The sequence below is a fragment of the Nelusetta ayraudi genome, unplaced genomic scaffold (assembly GCF_046127955.1).
Source record: "Nelusetta ayraudi isolate G7.1 ecotype Tasmania unplaced genomic scaffold, CSIRO-AGI_Nayr_v1 ptg000050l, whole genome shotgun sequence".
Taxonomy (NCBI): domain Eukaryota; kingdom Metazoa; phylum Chordata; class Actinopteri; order Tetraodontiformes; family Monacanthidae; genus Nelusetta; species Nelusetta ayraudi.
This window is the reverse complement of record NW_027466100.1, coordinates 1,822,920-1,839,148: the sequence shown is the minus strand read 5'-3', so window position 1 is coordinate 1,839,148 and position 16,229 is coordinate 1,822,920. Positions and strand designations below refer to the sequence as shown.

At 40.7% G+C, this 16,229-nt stretch overlaps 1 protein-coding gene across 3 annotated transcripts in view; it reads left to right on the top strand.

The window, feature by feature from the left end:
• The window catches only part of cacna2d2b (calcium channel, voltage-dependent, alpha 2/delta subunit 2b), a 36,340-nt gene that overhangs the window by 8,212 nt on the left and 11,899 nt on the right, over nt 1-16,229 (top strand). For all 3 annotated transcript variants that reach the window (XM_076037228.1, XM_076037229.1, XM_076037227.1), the window contains exons 2-13: nt 2,629-2,710; nt 7,965-8,081; nt 8,935-8,994; nt 12,446-12,490; nt 13,027-13,162; nt 13,247-13,378; nt 14,506-14,563; nt 14,640-14,690; nt 15,204-15,303; nt 15,401-15,562; nt 15,652-15,762; nt 15,851-15,929. In XM_076037228.1, coding sequence (XP_075893343.1) covers nt 2,629-2,710; nt 7,965-8,081; nt 8,935-8,994; nt 12,446-12,490; nt 13,027-13,162; nt 13,247-13,378; nt 14,506-14,563; nt 14,640-14,690; nt 15,204-15,303; nt 15,401-15,562; nt 15,652-15,762; nt 15,851-15,929 — 1,133 coding nt within the window. The remainder of the gene's footprint in view (nt 1-2,628; nt 2,711-7,964; nt 8,082-8,934; nt 8,995-12,445; nt 12,491-13,026; nt 13,163-13,246; nt 13,379-14,505; nt 14,564-14,639; nt 14,691-15,203; nt 15,304-15,400; nt 15,563-15,651; nt 15,763-15,850; nt 15,930-16,229) is intronic.

Genomic DNA, 16,229 nt, shown 5'->3' with positions numbered 1-16,229 from the left:
GCTGGAGCTGTTGTGCTGCAGGATGCAGCTTTGAGATTACAGTCTGTGATGGGATTATGCAGCTGTTTACGATGAGAGCACATTGTGCGAGAAGACGCACTGATCTGATACTCAGTGCTGTGCCACATATTGTATTATGCTTTACCAAAAGACGGCTCTGATGACTAGACGTGCAGCCAGTGACGCCAATTCATGTTTCGCTTCCTTTTGTGCTTGTTTTTGATTTTCATGTATACATTTGTCTAAAGAGCCCATTCATCCCGCCAGTTAATCTATTTTGGTCAACAAGCAAAGTCCTATATTAATATTAGATGATTTCTTGCCATGCTTAAGGGCTTGCTTCTGGCCAGTGGATCCTTTAATGGCTAATTGTTCAGCGTCAGCATTAGCAACCTGCAATGTTTTTGTTTTTTTTCTTGCAAGTGGAGGAAGCGCATCCACACTTTCTTGTTAAATCTGTATGAGCACTCGCGCTGTGTGCGTGGGCTGCAGAGCAATAAAATGTTGGAAACACACGTGCTGGTGTGCCTGTGCAGCATTGGCTGACGATGGTTTCGCAATCCGTGGGTGTAATTTCCATGTTGATGTCGACATACATGGTGTTTGGAGCCATCCTTTGCTAAAAAATGTTTGATATGGCCTTTTTAACTCGTCAGACAACTTCAAATGTGTATGCGGTTTTTTGGGGGGCTATTTTTTGTTTCTGGAGAGGACCATTGACACTCTCTGGTAACAGCAACTGGAACTGCTTTCAGCCAGGAAAGAGGTCTGTAATTTGCAGCTTTAGACACAAATACAAGTGGAGGATGTCTATGTTGAAGTTCAACTGCCTAAGATCAGTCTAGCAGACCATCCTCCTGTAAGGGAACTACAACTATTAACTATTAATAAGATTGATAGATTTTTAATGTGAATTTCTCTTGGAGATTATTAGAATATCTATCTATCTATCTATCTATCTATCTATCTATCTATCTATCTATCTGGTATCTACCATACAGAACCAGTTTAATCAGAAAATGCAACACTGTGCCATTCAGCTTATTTATTTATTTTTTTAACTAATGCTGTATAAACGGACTCAAATAATAAAGGTTCACTGAATGAACGATCAGCCGAGTCCAGCAGCTTCTCTCGGCTTCAGTGGCATTCATATTGAGTTAGTTTCGTCTGACTGTTCAGCTGCCTGACCTGCATCTTAACAGTTTTACTTCTCTGTCTCACCGCAGTGTGAATACTTTATTTCACTTTTCTCTTATGCAAGCTGTGATCTCAGGGTCAAATGACTAAACTCAAGGCACAGTCATGTTCAGGGCCACTGTAAATTTAATTTTGCAAGATATTATGTTTGCTTGCTTGCCGATTACAACAGAATTTTCAGTGACTTAATGTAAATAAAAGCATCCACATGTATTTTATATTCTATTTAGTGGCAATGAATTCCTCTAAATATTCCACCTTGGAGCATTAAACAAATGTTTATGTGGCTTCCTCTGTTTGTGAATACATTAATAACCATCATCAGTCTAGGTGTGAATCCCACTGAGTCCATAATGAAGCACACTCTGCTTGTTCTCTTATAAATAATTCTCCAACATCTAAAAGCTGGATTTATTTTAGGAGTAAACAAAATTTCCTTTATACTTGCAGGCTTTTTCAAGTGGTGTCAGTGAGGCTGTCATACCTGCCACATCAGATAATGTGGTTTTACTTTCAGCGATGGTGTTTTAATGTTATTGCAAGGCACATTTGGATTAAAAAATAGCCGCGTTTTGTTGCTGATTTAATGGAAGTATGTCTGGCAATACATTTTAAAAAGTGATGTCAGTAGAGGAAATGACCTATTTGTGATTGTTAACGTGATGCCAATAATATACATATGAAGTTAATTGATTTTGAAGTAATTTTTTATTTGAAGAAAAGGGGTCTATCAATTGAACAACCCAAAGTCTTTAGAGAATCTGACAAAAAATGAAGAAAAGTAGCAAATATAAAACCTAAAAATATTCCATGTTTTCTTTTCATGCATCACATAGTGTATAGTGAAAGCCATAGTCCAAGCCAGTACACTGCAAATGAACAAAACAAACAAGCAAACCCATGATAGTATGATTGTAATGCGTCATTATAATGCAATGTAACATACATTTTATTTTCTCAAACTGTCACTGTTTGTGTACACCACATTTTACGGTCATACAAAAAACAAAACATTCAAATGAAACCCAGTCATCACAGTATATTTTATTTATAAAAAACAAGCTAAGATATGTTTATTGCCCCTGTTTTCAGTGGAGCATATATATGAGCACCGCTGATATGGTTACAGCATAGCGGGACACTTATCTTTCAATAATTCATGCGTCTCTGCCTGACTTATGGCAGCTCTTCCTCCCCTTCATCATCCAAAAAAAAAAAAAAGTCTGTTTTTCAGTGAAAAGTGTAATCAGTGGCAGCAAGATAAAATTTTATTGATTTCGCCAAGACGTTTATGAAAACGGTGCCGAAACGAGGTGTTCCCTCCAGCGACACCAGAGACTTGTGGACTGAGGTTAGCCGCAGTGCCCAAAGTGCTGCTCTGTGTGCCGTCTGTCTGTGTTGTGACAGCGTTGTGATGTCTATCCGCAGGATAATGCACTGGGCCCGGCGCATCGAGCAGGAGATTGACAGAGTCTTTCAGCACATCACCGGAGCTCAGCAGTTGAAAGGGGTAAGTGTGCGTCTGTCTTTTTATAGTACGCGGGTCTTACTCACCACCGTGTGCTGTGTGAACTCAATGAGCAGTGCATCAGTGGCGGTGTGCACCATGCAAAACAAGTCATCCGCTCCGTCTGAGTGTTCGCACGTAGCGGCAAACAATTACAGCCATTTTTACTTTTCTCACACCGGAGTCGAGCCAAGAACAAGGAACACAATGTCTCTCTTGTCTCCTCCTCAGACCGACATAAAACTCCAACAGCTTTTCTGCGTTTATCACCCTCCAGATTTTGTCCCCCCCCCCCCCCCCCCCGCCCCCTCCCTTTTATTTGTGGCACCTTTTGTTTTGTTTGCCATGATTATTACTAACACACACTGTTAAATTGCAAATGAAATAGCATTTGTATGAAACGTTGATAATAATATAATTATAATATAATATTTATCTGATCACAAACTAGCGTTAACTTTATCGTGCAGCAGAGTCGAAGATACAAAGCTGTGTTTGTCAGCCTTTGAAATATCAGATCACTGGCTCTCAAGGGAGAGGGACTTTTTTTTATTTTATTTTTTTTGCTGCTTGAAACTGCAGAGAATCATTTGCTGACTCCAGCAGCTTCCCACCAGAAGGAATGTGACGGTGACTTGCATCTTAACAGTTTTACTTGCCTGGTTCCGGGCTCCGGCGGACAGCTGTTGTCAGTGCAGAGAAATACAGAAACACCTTTTATGTCACGCTCAGCGGCAGACACAGTGAGTGGAGCACTGCAGAGCCAAAGCGCCAGATGTGTCTCTCGGGAGTGGGACGTAACCAACAACAGAGTGAAAACACAGGGTGGTCTGCTTAACGTCCTTCGCTTTGTGCAAAATATAACTGCAAGTAACCAAATCATAGTGTACAGCAGAGGTGGCAAAAGTATTCACATTCTGTACTGAAGTAAAAGTATGGATACTTGTGTAAAAAAACAAAACAAAACAAAACAAAAAACTCTGGTAGTAGTAAAGGTACTGAGTCAACCCCTTGACTCAAGTAAAAGTACATTAAGTACATTCAGAATTATTGAAATAAAAAAATGATTCCATTCATTAATCATTTAGCAAAAATGTAAAAGGTTTGGTTTCCTAAATACAATAATAGCTTTATTTCTTTTTTCAACTGCAGCACAACCAAACTGTAATCACTAATAGTTCTGATCAGTGAGTCATTATTTGATGTTGACACTTTTAATAACCAGAACCACAGTTATTTTCTATATATTTTTTTCTCTGTACTGAAAACTTAAATAATCTGCCTCTAAAATATATATATATCAAAATATATAGAACATAGTTCAAACAGCTCCACTTCAAGCAACAACAACTAGAACTGGAATAATAAGTTAATTACTCTGAACAGAATCTTTCCTCTTTTAAACGCTTTTAAACACAAATGTAATGAGCATGTTTTCCCAACTGCAAGAAGTAGAAAGTGCAGATATTTGTATACAAATGTAGGAAGTAAAAGTAAAAAGTCATCAGACAAATAACTAGTCAACTGAAGTCCAATACCTGAAAAACCTACAGTACAGTAACAAAGTGTTTGTGCTCCATTACTTCCCATGACTGGTGCAGACTTAATAGATAAATTGACATATTGAGAATAACCAATAATAACAATAGTAATCAAACTAGTACAATCATTGCCCTAGAAATGTGTTTCTCTGAATGTATCTGAAACTGATCTGGGGTTTTTGCACATGTCAGACGCCCGAGTTCCCCCATTTAGCGCCTCGCTATCCAATAAGTTGTCAACACTGTGTCACGTCGTCGCTGTAACAGGTGGCTGCCAATATCAAGTTGTCCCCAAGAGCGCGCACGCCTGGAAAGCAAAGAGCAAAGATCAGCTGTAGGGGGCAAGAGAGGTCTGCTCAGTGAAGATGTTAGTGTGTGTGTGTGTGTGTGTGTGTGTGTGTGTGTGTGTGTGTGTGTGTGTGTGTGTCCCTAAGGCAGAGAGCACGGCCACGTGCCCTTTTTGTTTGTGTCACGGCAGAGCAGATGGTCAGCCTGCAGTAATGCCTTGACGTGAGACTCACTCATTCATTCAATCAAGCCCTAATCTCCCCACGCATGCACGCACATGCACACACACACGCACACACACGCACACACACACACACACACACACACACACACACACACACACACACACACACAGTCAAACTCTAGAAACACTCTGGATTTGTCAAAGGAAGTGTTTTCTCCGCCTGGAAAGCTCAGCAGAAGCTTCTCTCTCGGAGGGAAGCAGCAGTGGAAGTTTTCTCATCCGAGAGGTTGCTGCGCCGCTGACACTTTCTGATGATGCTGTATTTCCTTTTGAATCCTTAAAAAAAAAAAAATTGTCTTTACTCGTCTTGGCAGCTGCGATCATTTGAGTGACGCGCTGATGATGATGATGAAAATCTGGCCACTGACGAGGACGGGAAGTGAAGATGTCACTCCGATGCGCGGCGCGGGTGCGGGTCCCCGACAGCTGTGCGTATGCTTTCAACGTTCACGCTGCCACTGCACAAGTGCGAGTCACTGACGCCGCGGGCGCACACAGACGTACCGTCGAAGACGTCGGCGTTTTGAACTCGTGCCTTTTTGTAACCTGAAGGAAGCCGACATCTGCTCTGCGACACTCTTCTCTCGGAAGGAAGTCGGAGGGTGGCTTCAAACATCGGCGAGGTTTTCCTTTTTAGACGGATAGGGGTAGATGGATAGGTTGCCGCACAGCACGTATTAAGGTTTGCCAAATGTGTTCACGCAGGTCACTGGCTGTCTCGTTTCCGCCGTCTCTCTCTGACATCCCCCCCCCCCCCCGGAGGTCGAGTGTCTGATGGCTAAAAAAGCCCAGCAAACTGAAAAAGGCTGCGGCAGACATCCTGTCCCTTGTACGTCTGATGCAGCAGTGCAGCTTCACCGCAAACTAAAAAAACAAAACAAGGATTAACGGTGGAAAAGTAATCACTGAAAGTTTCCTGCTTAAAATGCAGCAATATAATGAAATGTCATGATGATTAACGGGGAAAAATGAAATGGAAACCAGTGGCCGTGTTATTGGGCGAGCCTTCCCACAGATTTAATGATAGCTGCAGAAATGGAAGCCTTGTATATTTATTCATACAGCTCAGTGGTGTCTTTCCTCAAGTGTTGTCTCTAGACCTTTCCAACAAACAAATCCTGTGTGTGTGTGTGTGTGTGTTTGAGGTGTTTCTTTGTGATACAATAGCAAGTGTGTGTGTGTGTGCGTGTGTGTTTTTGTCGCAGTCTGGGATTTTATTTTCCATCCCGTCCCATAGACTGCAACACTTTCGTGGTGAGGCAGTACAGACCTTCTCCGCTACAACTTGAATGTATAACATGCAAGTGGCGCAGTAATTAGTCGCACTGCTGCAGTGGTGGCGAGTAATCTATTACTAAGTAATCCACTACTGTAATACTTTTTTAGCAACAGAGTAATGCAATGGGATTAATCTGGCAAAACTGGTAATAATGTCATAATTACTTTACCAAGTAACGATTCCATTACTTTTCTGAAATATTTTGCAAGCTAAAAATGTCTTAATATGCACAAAATGTCTGAAATTTAGAAAAACAACAGAAAACAATGATGCCGCAGATTGATGGTGCAGTCGTGCATGCAATGTTCATTGATATGCGACGATGCACCAAAACAAGCATGGCGGTGGCAAAAGGAAAAACAGCGATTACGTTTGATAGCTGGAAATGCAAACATCATTTTGAGTTCATCTCGTCTAAATAAAAGAATATTGTGGTTTGTTGTACGTTATGTACAGGAAACAAGACGTTCTCAACTGTTACTTTATCTTTTTTTAACTAAAGTAATTTGTAATTGATTACTTATGAAACAAAGTAGTTAAAAAGTAATTGGATTACTTTTTAAAGGAGTAATCAGAAATCAGTAGTTGGATTACTTTTACGGAGTCATTTTTTAGCTCGAGCATGTGTGAATCTGACTTGTGTGAGATTCATCCTTGCGGTTGTGTCTCATCTCTCTGAATTGATATTTCGCATCTTTAGTGGGCCAAAAAAATGCGTTTTAGCCACAGATGCCCGAAGTGGGCCTGAGTGAGGCATGAGGTGTGACCACGAGAGAAAAACACCAGCAGAAGTCAGTGACCCCGCAGGCTGGTGTGGTCAGCCGCCGCTGCCTCCGGGAACAAATCAGCATGTGAACTCCGTGAATGTTTAGACAAGATGTGCAGTAATTTAGTTGAATATTTTAGAGCCTCAAGCGAAAGAGAGAACAAACACACACACTGCTTACTACTACTTCATTTAAAGTCCCTATGTGTAACAGGATTAACCCACATAAAACTGAAGAAGTATATCTTCAGTTACATAATGTGACTAAAAATAGTCTGTGTTTTCTAAAAAAAAAGTGCTGTGTTTTCATTTGCAAATATGTTCATATTTGCATAGAGTGGGGCAGCTATGTTGAGCTCTATCTATCTATCTATCTATCTATCTATCTATCTATCTATCTATCTATCTATCTATCGATCTATCTATCGATCTATCTATCTACCTTTAGCAATATCACTGCAGCAGGGAATATACTTTTTATTGACAGGTAACTTGCACAGCCACATCCCAAAAAAACCCCAAACAAAAACCAAACAACAACCCAGACTGTCCCTTTAATGTGCAGCTCCACTGGAGGACAAAGAACCAGAGGAGGGGGGAGTGGTGTGTCGAGCAGAGTGTCTCATCAGCAGCAGCCAGCAGTATTTTTAGACGGGATAAAACCTCCTAATTATCTTGTAAACGTCAATCGGCGTCTTTGTGCTGTTGTTCTGTTGCCACTGATTACTCGTTAATTGTAAGTGAAAAAAAAGTGCTGCTTTGTTTCTGGCCTTTAATATTACAGTCATGCCATTCTTCTTAAAAGCCCCTTTAAACCCTTTTAAACTTGGAGACAGACGGCCAAAATAAATCTTCAGGGTATAGTGTTTTTAATTGATTTTTTTTTTGTTTTGTCAAACCTTAACTCAAAACCAAAGTGTAAAGGTTGCTGCACTCACCTGCAGGCTGAACCAATCGGCTGCACTAATGGCTGCTCAGATTTACATTTGGTCAGCAAAGATGATATGTTGCAGGTTGCAAAATGTCAATAGCCAAGCCATCAGGTCAGCAAAAAAAATAACTTAATAGAATGTCTCTGCAGCTGTTGTTGCTCCTGAGTGCCTCTGATGACTCTATATCCATTACACGTTACATTACAGATTTACAATGAAGAGGGGCGCCGGTTTAGTGTGGTGCGGAATCAGCCCCGAAAGATTGTGGAGAAGGTGGCCTCCGACATCGAGAAACTGCTGGCGAAGAAACGGAAAGCACTTGATGTGAGTATTGTCATTATTGTGTTGTGACTGCTTGAGCTGTTGTTGATTTACACACGTTGTGTATGTACATATACTGTATGTATGTGTGCGTGGACAAAGAGGAAGGCTAAACAGCTAACGAGATGCTGCTCTATATCTGCTATCGTTAGTAGCTGCTCAGTATGGAGTAGGCGCTGCTTTTTGTACCCGTAGAGTGGATGTGGTATCACAGTGTTGCTGTCTGTTAGCCTCCTGATTATATACATGAACTCTTTTACAAGCACAAATGTATCTGATTGACTCCCAATGATTTATTTGTACTGATAGTATTTGTGTCCTTATTGCACTTTGTATGTATGTGGACATAAATATGTATGTATACATAATATTATACTATTATTATAGAATATATTATATATAATTATATGTAAATTTCATCGTCATATGTACATGCTCAGAGCCCCATGTTGCAATTATAGTTAATAAACAAATGAGATTGCTGCTTACTTTGATGGTTAACGGTATATAGGTGACCCCAATTTGGCAATTCTCATCCTTGCAGGCAGCACTTCACATACTATACATTAAACAGAAACTTTCAAAACTCTATTAAAAATGGAGTACATATAAGGAAATACAAAAGAAAATGTAAAACTTCAATATGCCAAGTAGCCTAACAACAAAATGCAATTGAAGAAGTGCATTAGTGGTTCGTAGCGCAGTAATGGAACATTAGGCAAGTCTTTATTCCTTTCTTTTTTTTTTTTTACATCCATCAACTGTCACTCAGAAGCAAAAAAAATCCACACTGAGTGGAGTGAACGTGCAGTTTTCGGAGTTTTCACTGCTGCTGTGTGCCTGTCTGTGTCTCCAGAGGTTGGCCAGCGAGGCTGAGCGGCTCCAGCGAGAGCACCTTTGGCAGGATGGAATCAAGGTAATGTTTAAATATGGAGACATATTTTCCAGTTTCAATCAATGACTGACACATTTGCTGATATATTTCCCACGTCCATTATTGATGCAGGCTACAGTAAAAATATTTGTTTATTGCCGACGCATTCCCCTGTAACCCCCAACACATCATGTTTATGTTTACTAAACATTGTGTTGTTGCTTTGACACGTTGCTTTGTCTTCACATCTTCACAAACTTTGACAAAAATGTAGTGATGTGTCTGCTTAGTTTCCACGAGAGCTTGTTGAAAATGGTCTAAAAAGTTGGAAAGTTTTTTTGAACAAGTTTTGACAGTCGGGTCACGTGACCACCTTTTCCCCTCCTGGGCAAAGCCCGTGAACTGTTCCGCTACCTGCGATGATCTCTGAATTACTCTTTGACCTGTGAATATAAGACCTGACCTGACTCATAATGAAAAACAGAAGGTTCTGCTGGGCAGCATAGACAGTCACAGCAAGAGGTTATACAGTATATGATGGAAATAGTAAGATCACCCTTAAGCTCTTGGTACATTCTGCTGACTTGTTTAGTTTGCAGTTATGCTTGAACCTCTCCAGACTTTGGTTCCAGACAGCTGGCACACTGTGGGAAGCCTTATAAATAATTTAATTTGAAAAATAATTGAAAACGTAAAACAAGATAACAACTTATCTTTCTTTGTAGAACACAAAGATTTATTTGCAGGGTGCAAAAAAGACAATAATGTGCATGTAGATTTTTTGCTGGATGTAGACATTATTAACCCACTAATGTGCATAAAGTAAAGTAACTTCTGTATTCTGTATTTATCCCAAAAATGAGGATTCACTCCTGCTCGCACATGGCTATGCTGAAGCACCAAAACAAAAGTACTTGTCGAGCGGACTTGTGTCCTGTTCATGTAACAAAAATATTAAACACCTCAGGTGGAAAAACTGATTCTTGTCAGTAACAACGTATAGGTATAAAAAGTAAAGTAATGTAAAAGTACATTGTTTTTTTTGTTTTTTTTTTATCCATAATGCTGAAGACACAGTGGTTGACAGTGGCTGATAGTCTATCATCAGGCTGGGGGCCCTGGATACCATCCCCTGCCAGCTGAAACTAAAAGTGCAGCCTCTAGGGGGCGCTCCTTGTGTGTCCTCCATTAACCGGTCCCCGGGCCCAGATAAGTGCATCGAATGTGTCAGGAAAGGCCTGTTCGAAACTAAAGTGCAAGTCACTTTGTGAAAGGGGAACAGCGGAGAGGATTTGCTTGCTAAAGACACAAAGCTCGGACTGATTCTCTCAAGTCTTCTCATCTTTTCACCTCTTCATGCGCATCATTTTCATCTGTCTTCATCTAACCCTCCCAGCCTCTGCATCCTCTTCTCACACGCCAAACAACTCCATGTCTCTAGGCCTTCCTGTGTGACACCAACCTCATCATCCTTCCACCACTATATTATTATCTCTCCTCTATACTTGTCCAGGCATTCTTTATTTTATTGTTGTAATTCCTAAACACCATGTGCTGGGCACTTTACTTTTAATTTGCATCAAATGATTCTCAGTGGTCACAAACGAGAATTTTTCTTTAAATAGCTCAAGTATCGTGGACTCAAATCTAACCACTGTTATGACTTGAGAGCAGATGGCCATGTCTGCGGGCGCTGTGACTCTAAATGGGCTGACAGAAGAGCGAAAAGGAAAAAAAAAAAAGAACGACCCAAAATCCAAAAACATCGCACTCGTCAGCTGTGCAGCTCCCTCAGCGCTCAGCTGTGTGAAACAGACGTGCGAGTGCACTCAGCTGTGCGGTTGGCTGGAGTCTGACACACAATGGCATTCCACGTTTCCACTTGGGCTGATTCATGTTGAGATTGGTCGACCCCATCTTCTCTCGTGACCCTCTGTGAAGGTGTGCGCTCCTCATCCTCAGACACAGGAAGTTGTGCATGACGCGATCCCATTTACTTAGAAAGGGGTGTCAGGAGGTTGCATTAAGAAAGTTTCACTTGGAACCAACTCGACATCGTCAACGTAGAGTATCTGATTGTCAGTGATGTTGGTTGCAGTGATTCTCAAATTCATATTCATAATTTTCACTCTCCTCAGGTCATACATGTATATTGTATATTGTTTATTGTACATAGGTTCTTTGTATATCCCTTCCTACTATAACTATTCCAACATTGTTAAATGACAACATTGATTCAATTTGTGTTTTATTGAGATACCTGATGCATAATTCCATATTGCCCAAATATATTCATAAGATGTAAATGCGTCTTATCATTTAAATATTAAGCTATTGGAATAGGAAAATAAGTGCAAACTCTGTTACTCTCAAGATATAACATACAGAACCACACAACATAGCCACCTGCAAACTCTTGTACTTTGTCTGTCCATTTTGATTTTTCAGTCTTTTCAAATATTCACTGTCTAAATATAATTTTGTATGTCAAAGGGGAAAATTTAAATTGGTAGCTAATTACTTTGCAGCACCCAAGGCCTGCTGTCATGCCACCCACTTTGAGAACATCTGGCTTGATGAAGGATTGTCTGATTTTCTTGTATATGTTTTCAGTGCAAATGTTGTCATTTTTAAACCTTAAATGGTTCTGTTTTATGCAAAAATATTATGTAATTATATATAGATGTAACATAGCCGCTGTTTTAATTGAAGAAGACATTGACATTTCTCTCTTAGACGTTTTTTAGAGACAACTTCATTTAAACAGCATCCGTGAATGATATTCATTGTGTGCACAGGCCGAGAACATATATGGGCTACAGCCCTGTTTCCTGAAAACATTTAGCAAGCAGAACAGGCCGAAAATAGAAAGACAGCAGTCCCTAAGTAGATGCCATCTCTGTTCTGATGTAGGTCTCTTCAAAAACACACACAAGCAGATGGTGATGCTCTAACCGAAGCCTCACAGCCTGTCTACCAACTCACAATGTGACAATAGCAAATGCTCCACAAATGCAGGGATTTGTTGCTACGGCCAACTGCTCTCTGTTGGTCGTTTTTTTTTTTTTTATGGTGTGCGGCATGAATAAAGGATCCGCTTCAGGCCCACTGTTCACTCGGTGGTCTGTGTCGCTGTCGGTTTCACTTTCTGCGAGAGCATGGGCTTGAGATAAAAGCCTTTCCTCTCTCTTCTGTTCACTGCGTAACTTATTCCTGATGGTGGCAAGTGAAAAATCTGCACGCTAATTGAATGCACTTCACGACACTGTTCATATTTGCATAGAGTGGGGCAGCTATGTTGAGCTCTATCTATCTATCTATCTATCTATCTATCTATCTATCTATCTTTTTACAAAATAGATAACTACATATAAAAATATCAAACTGCAGGAATCTGGAATGAAAAAAATGAATGTCTGAAAAGTGTTCTTCTTATACATACGAAGGCTGATGGATTTGCTAACCTGTGGCCTTATTTGTGTCTCCCTGAAAGGAGCTGGACATGGCTTATTATGACTCAAAGGCAGAACTGGACTATGTGAGTAAGAGCTACTGACCCAATTGACAAAAATCTGTTCTACTTTTTGTGGCAATTTGAATTTGAGGGTGAAGTACAGAAAAAAACAACACAAAATAGAAAGAAATCACAATTTGCTCCTGCACTCATGTTGAAGTTCTGCTGTATATTGGGTCAACCTTTCGGTCTGTTGACCTTCATCTGGACCAATTATTTACAACTGTTGTGTGGCCTTTTGAAATATCAGTACACCTATGGAATTAGCTGAGGTGTTTACAATTTTCAGAGGCGAACTCACCACAACACGGTAAAAAAAAAAAAAGAGAGAGGAACTACATACCAAACTTAGAGAGCAGTGAAGAATGACAGTACACTTAAAAGCCACAATAAAAATCTGGGAAATAAATAAATAAACATTATCTCCACCAGCAACCCATCATCTCTTAAAAATAGGACAAAAGAGTGGAGGAAAAGAGGAGGGGGGTTTAGAGAATACACCCACTCAAGGACCAGTTGTGTCACTGTGCAGTGCTGATGACTTGTGTTTGCAACTCCAGTATTCCATGGATGGAGAAGGAGAGGTGGAAAACCCCTCTCACATCAAGCTGGAGTTTGTCTATGATCCAAACTTCAAAAACAACGTCAACTACTCCCACACAGCTGTCCAGATACCCACGGACATTTACAAGGGAGGCAAGTGAAAATTCTCCCTACGCAAAGCGAGCGACTGACTGCGATTTACTGGTTTAACTGATGATTTGCGCTGCGGCCCCACAGCACCGGTCATTCTGAATGAACTGAACTGGACGCAAGCGCTGGAGAAAGTCTTCATGGAGAACAGCCAGGAGGACCCGTCGCTGCTGTGGCAGGCCTTTGGGAGTGCCACGGGTGTCACGCGGTACTACCCAGGTGGGTCACCTTTGCTGTTTGCACCATGAATGTATTTCAAGCCAGCTGAGTGTCGGCAATGCGTAATCTGTCCAAATCACACAGCAATTCTCTGCAGCATCTTTGTTTGAGCTTTATAATTTATTTCATCCTTGTGTTATAATGTCATCTCTAAGGAAGAGGATTAGGGCCACAAGAAAAAAAAATCAAGATATAATTTTTTTTCCAAGTTTCCAATTTGAGAATGAAGTCGAAATTTCAAGATTAAAGTCAAAATTTCGAGAATAAAGTTGATGTACGTAAAAAAAAGACATAGACATAGACCTAGTGGGACACACCTGTTTTTGGCAGTTTACTTTTAACTGTGGGTAACTGAGTTAATCCGCCATCCATATCATTAATCTCAAAATGTCCATTTAATTCACAAAATTTCCACTTTATTTGCATCAACTTTATTCACGAAATTTCGTCTTTTTTTATGTTGACTTTATTCACAAAATTTTTACTTTATACACAAAATTTTTACTTTATTCACTAAATGTTGACTTAAAACTCGAAATGAAAACCTCAATAAAAATCCCCTACCTGTAATATTTTTTTCTCTTCTTGTGGCCCTAATCCACTTGCGTAAATCAGTGATAGTAAAGATCTTCTTACCTAGGGTGTGGTTAAAGGGAGGGGCCGGGTTGTGTCTATTGGTTCACCAGTCATGAGGAATCCCAGAAGATATTGTTGTTCTTCATATGCTGTGTCTGGGAGGGGAGCCCCACCAGAACTCACAGGGCCCAAAATTGTTAGTTGCTCCCTTGCTTGCTCTGCTAAATTACCCTATCAATTTCATTTTTAAGATCTGTGCTGGTGCAGTAGAGCATAAAAGAGACCATGTGAAAGTTCATTCACACTTGCTTTAGTTTTTGAAGGCACCATGCTTCACTGGTGCAAGACTGATTTCCTTTTCGTGTAATGTGTTTCTTTTATTTTTGGTTATGCTTCCATGATTGGCGCTGTAGGTTGTATTGCTGCCTGATACAAATTCTTCTTCTGAAAAATTAAGTTCATTTGATTGGTTGATTGAAATCTGAGGCGCATTCACGGTGCCTGGCAGCCATCCTGCTCGTTACTAACTATTGACGAACTTCATCTTTCAGCAACACCCTGGAAAGCGCCTGATAAAATCGACCTGTACGATGTCAGGCGGAGGCCCTGGTACAGTGCGCTTCTATACTTGACATTTATCAAACTTGCAGATTCAGAAGGTTGACTAGTGAATCCTGTCTTTCAGGTACATCCAGGGAGCCTCGTCTCCAAAAGACATGGTCATTCTTGTGGATGTGTAAGTAACAGACCTTTAGCAAATATGACTTTAATTTATTTTTGATCTGATTTTCATTTTACTGTGACCATGGAAAACGGAAGCATGGCTTAAATGATTTCCACTCCTCTTTTCTTTAGTTCTACCTGCAAGAAAAAGAGGCATTATGTCCTTTTGCATCAGCTTTTCTTTTTGAGGCTGAATTCAAAACTGTATCATACTGTTGCTGCCACAACAGGAAAAAAAAAAACTAAACTCACTATCATGTTATAACGCAAAAGTTTCATGTTTTTACATGATAATTTTCATGTTCATCATGTTATTTCGTGAAATTATCGCGTTATTTTGTGAAACTATTGCATTATTTCATGAAACTATCATGTTATTCCGTAAAACTATCGCATTTACGTGAAACTATTGCGTTATTCCGTGAAACTATCGCGTGTTATTTCGTGAAACTATAGCATTATTTTGAAAGTCTTGTGATACTTTCATGTTATAACACCATACTGAGCCTGTTGTGTGTTTCCACAGGAGCGGCAGTGTCAGCGGACTCACCCTCAAACTGATCAAAGCGTCGGTGATGGAGATGCTGGACACCTTGTCCGATGATGATTACGTCAACGTGGCCAGGGTAAAGACATTCTCATGTACCGCCCCCACTACTCGCACACATTCTAGTGGCTCTGCTTATGTCTAAGTTCATGCTTGCATCCTTGGCCGCGTTGCAGTTTAACGAGAAGGCCGAGGCGGTGGTCCCCTGCTTCCAGCATCTCGTTCAGGCAAACGTGCGCAACAAGAAGATCTTCAAGGACGCTGTGCAGCAGATGCAAGCTAAAGGCACCACCGACTACAAGTCGGGCTTTCACTTTGCCTTCAACCAGCTGTTGAATGTAAGTGCTCGTTTCGTTCGCTTTTGAATGGGGGCGTTTAATTTGCTTTGGCTGAAAACAGCTGCTTTTCCTCCTTTGTCTCCCGCCAGAAGACGAATGTCCCTCGAGCACACTGCAATAAAATAATCATGCTGTTCACGGATGGAGGAGAGGACAGAGCACAGGATGTCTTCATGCAATACAACTGGCCCAACAAAACGGTGGCTTTCCCCGCGTCGCCTCCTCAACCCATTCCGCTCGGCTGCGCCCAGAATGTGGGTTTGTTCATGTTTTTCTTTTTCTTCCCAGGTTCGAGTTTTCACCTTTTCAGTGGGTCAACACAACTACGATGTCACACCACTGCAGTGGATTGCATGCACCAATAAAGGTGAGTGTCCAGTCTGATTCATTCACTCCGTTATTACTACTGTACATGCATGGAATACAGGAAGTTGACATTCATTTCCTTCTGTTTGCTTTGTGCCCATTCCAGCACAGGATTTGTTTTAAATGATGACTCATCATAGTGTAAAATTCAATAATTCCACATTGTGTCGATCAAATCATTCTTTTTACTGAAAATACCTCCAAATGTGTATCGTCATCTTGGCAGCCCTCTATGGGGAGTTTTAAATAGGCAAAAAGTTGCTGCAAAACAATCCAAGAGAGTCAGAGTAACTGCATACGT